Raw genomic sequence first — 3,801 nt, forward strand, 5'->3', positions numbered from 1 at the left:
GATGATGGCGGTTGGGTCGCCCAGCACGAGCTCGTAGCGCCACTCGGCCGCGCTCACATCGGCCTTGTGGCCACTGGTGCGCAAGAGACGTTCGAGGTTCACACAATGCATGTAGTAGTGGGCCCACATGCGATAGAGCACAAAAGCCGTGTTGCCGATGCGGTAGACAAATTTGAACCAGAGGTAGGCATCGAAGCGCGTCGCACTGTACGAGTAGGTGAGTGTAAAGAGTAGTCCGTCGGAGGCGTTGCGTTCTTGGATCGCATCGCCGGCCTCGAGCCAGAGACACGACCGGCCAATCTCAATGTTGCAAAAAAGATCATAAAAGCACGAGCCGTTGTGGTGCCACGCCGCGGCCGAGACATTCGTCGCGCTCGCGAGGCTACAGACGAGGTCGATCTGGGCGTCTGTGTAGTAGATGACGCCGGGAAGCCCGAGGAGAAACGACTGCAAGCACGACGCCCTATGGATCGGCGCTGGCAGCGCAATGGCTTTTCGAAGCACTTGGACGTCGTTGATGGCATCTTCAAAGTACGACGTGCCGGGCACGAGCGTGCGGGCGTTGTACAAGCGCTGGTTTTGCGCCAGAAAATCCGAGTTGAACGCCGAGTAATTGGCATACGACGTGTTGAGGAGCGGCGGCGCGGACCACGGAACATATTCGGAGAGGTACGCCTTCATCGGCTACATCCATAGTACAGAGTTTGTAACGTGGCGACGAGATAGCTGGTGGTACCATGGAGGCGATGTTGAAGAGCATGGCGACGCTGATGACCAGCGCGATGCGGTTGCGACGCAAGCCGAACCTGTGCACGTCGGCCCAGGCGGGCGCGCTCACGTCCGCGACCTTGACCATTTTTTGCACCTTACACAAACGAAGGCTATCATGAGGGGGCGTTTCGCTTTTATTTCAAGCGCGAAACCACGCTATGAGGACGTAGAGAGAGGGTGGCTTCTGGTCAACAGGATACTGTAGTCTATCGCTGCGTCGCAGCCAGATACCCGGACTGTGCGATCGATCTGGTTACCACCATGAACGATTTGTGATGGCGAACTGCGCACCAACGCGGCTTTCAGCTCGACAGAAGATGCATTTTAGACGCCAGGAATGTACATGGGTAGCGTATTCCGATCGAGAAGCGCGACGCGTTGCAGACATACGGACGAGCATCGGGATCAAGTGCCAACTGGATCGAACCGGCGAAGCCCGCAGCACGTTGCACAATGACACAGAACCGCGCCCGTCGTTGTTGAAGAGATAGATAGATATGACGTTTCGTCGCGTCAATCAACACAGCAGTACTGGCTGTAAGCTGAATGCAGGAAGATTGTCGCATACTTGCACGAAATTATTAGCATCGTGCGTGGGGACGCCGGGACAAGCGTCAACGATCGCCTCGGTCAGCGCGGTCCAAAGCTCCTTGTTCTGCGCCATGGCCGTGAGGTCCGTGAGATCTTTGGCATTCCTGAGGCGCTTCTTGAAAGACGGTGACGAGGTCGGCGTTGAGCACACGTGGCAGCGTCGTCATCGGTACTCAGGCATTCGCGAGGTTGGCCGGGATGTTGGGTGCGTTGCGATGGATGTGACCTTATTGACGAGAGTGATATGGAATTTGCATCCTGGTGATGGGCTTTTGACTCGAAACGGCGGCGCTAAGGTTCGCCGATCTGGATGCTAGGCGTGTGAATGGCACAGGCCGCAATGATGTACTTGCTTTCCTCGCTAAGCAACTCCCTAGCGATACTGTATTCCTCTTTCAAAGCAATGCGGTGATGTCGACACCCTAAAATAGCATTTTTGATGTTTCGCGCCAAGGTGGCGGCGAGCCCGACGCTCGGCATCCTCAAACTCGCAACACGACGGCGCTATAAGCTTCGGCATGACCCGTGCCTCTTCGTCACGAGCCTCTTCATCTCGGTCTCGATGATCATCATGGTACACGACATTTTCGTATTGCTGTCTATGATCGTATTGTACTTAGCCGCTCGAAGCGTACGTTTCTGAGATGCTGCCGTGGACCTCCCCCGCGCCGTTCAACCCGCCGTTTGCGACCTTTGCCGAGTTCAATGGCACGACACTAGCGACCGTGCAAGCGCTCTACAATCGAGATACGCTGCCAGTGGGCGCTCGCTATGTCGCCAACCCGGAGCGCAACAGCTACGTGCTTCGTCGCCTCGTTCGCCCTCTCAATGATTCGTCCATGACCGACGGCTCAACACAATGCTTGGCGTCCTTTCTAGTGGGATTACCCGGTGTGCTCTTCTATGGCCCCGCGATGAACGATATACTGTGTACGTTTGCAGCGTCGGGGGGTGCGACGACCTCCGGCACGTGCTTGACGGTGACCTTTCTCTCGCTCCCAATCGCCAACGAGTGCTTGTGGCTTCAGCGCGGAAACGACTTGGCCATGACGAATCAAAGCGAGGATTTTACCTTGACGTTTGCGCTGACGCAGTACCCGTACCCGTGGCTGCTCTGGCTCAAATTTGTGACCCGCGTCGTCTCCACGAGTGTCATTTTGCACTGCCTTTGGTTCAAGTATTACCGCCACTACTTTTCGGTGGCTCGCTATCTGTGCCGCCATGGACACCAAAGCAACCTCAAGAAGAAGTATGTGTGGTGCTACCACCTCATTGCGGGCGACCCGACCGTGATCCTCGTGACCAATCCGTACGTCGTCGGGGGTTTCTTTCTGGATCTGTGCCTCTCGCCACATGTTATTGCCGCGTCCGTGCTCAAATTGCTGCAGATCGACGACATCACGACGCTTCTTAGCGCAGCACTCTATCTCTTTCGCATGGTACGTGGTGGGCTGTACCGATAGTTGCGAGGATGATATTCTATTAGGTCTGGATCGCGTACGCGTCACTGTGCGTCACCTCGTATGGTCTGAAAAAGTACCGCAAAGAACATATGTTTGCGGAAGTCGATCCGACGCTGATGACAATCACGATCGTGTGTTACGGTCCGTTCATTTGGCTCCTCGGCGGGTTTGTTCCCGACTTTCTCGAGTGGTGGCAATGGCTCTTGGTTTGCGTCGAGCCGGCGCCTTTGGAGCGCATCGAAATTCTCTTTGTTGGCGGTGTTTACATTGTGCTCGTGGCCTGCCTCCCGCTCTCGTACGGCTTTGTCGCCGGGTATCTCCGTTCTGGTACGCTATTTTCATCTTTTTCGAGCCTCTTTCACGCTTCTTTCACAACTTTTTCGTGCTTATTTCGTGCTTCTTGCATGCTTTTCGGTACATTTTGCGTGATTGTTGCGTGACTGTTTTGGGATGCTTTTGGATTCGCCGAGGCATTGCGATAATCTCTACTACGATATGATAGGCAAGCCCCGGCACGGCGCGCTGATCAATTTTACCAAGTACGCGAGCTTCCAGTACAACTCACTCAAGAACCGAGCGCTCTTTACTGTTTCACATCCGGTCCGCGGAAGCGACGCCATTTCGGGCACGTCGTATGGCGGCCTCATGTATGCACTATTCGATTGGAATCCGCGGTACAAAGCGGTGCCAACCATGAACCTCCGCGGCGCCGACTGCTTCCTCCTCTGCTACTGCAACGACCACCTCGCGTCCAGAATGCGACTCAGCCTCCTGCACGCGCTCGACTGCAATCTCAGTGACCCGCAACTAGCAATCCGCATCAACCCAAGGCCCTCACAGTACCCTGCGAACGCACTTGAGATCACGCGACTCGCGTCGGAGACAGGGTCGTTGGCCGAGGCATCGCAAATCGTACTCTCTCTACCGCGCAAGCCGTCACTGTGGTGCATCTAGTCGAGTGTGCGCGCATGCCACG

The 3,801-nt window shown here is 55.7% G+C and overlaps 2 protein-coding genes across 2 annotated transcripts in view; one reads left to right on the forward strand and one right to left on the reverse strand.

The window, feature by feature from the left end:
- SPRG_22353 (hypothetical protein) overlaps positions 1–856 on the reverse strand; it is a gene marked incomplete at both ends in the record, with an annotated part of 1,710 nt that extends 854 nt beyond the window's left edge. The window contains 2 exons of the mRNA XM_012355634.1: positions 28–684; positions 737–856. Of these exons, the coding sequence (XP_012211024.1) occupies positions 28–684; positions 737–856 (777 nt within the window). The remainder of the gene's footprint in view (positions 1–27; positions 685–736) is intronic.
- A 936-nt stretch (positions 857–1,792) lies between these two features.
- Positions 1,793–3,779, forward strand: SPRG_15480 (hypothetical protein; the record flags this gene model as incomplete). The annotated part of the gene is made up of 4 exons (XM_012355635.1): positions 1,793–1,936; positions 1,983–2,801; positions 2,849–3,152; positions 3,328–3,779. The coding sequence occupies exons 1-4, from the start codon at positions 1,802–1,804 to the stop codon at positions 3,777–3,779; spliced, it is 1,710 nt and encodes a 569-aa protein (XP_012211025.1). The 5' UTR covers positions 1,793–1,801.
- Positions 3,780–3,801: the final 22 nt, after the last annotated feature.

This window comes from Saprolegnia parasitica, assembly GCF_000151545.1.
Source record: "Saprolegnia parasitica CBS 223.65 unplaced genomic scaffold supercont2.277, whole genome shotgun sequence".
NCBI classification, from domain to species: Eukaryota; Oomycota; class Saprolegniomycetes; order Saprolegniales; family Saprolegniaceae; genus Saprolegnia; species Saprolegnia parasitica.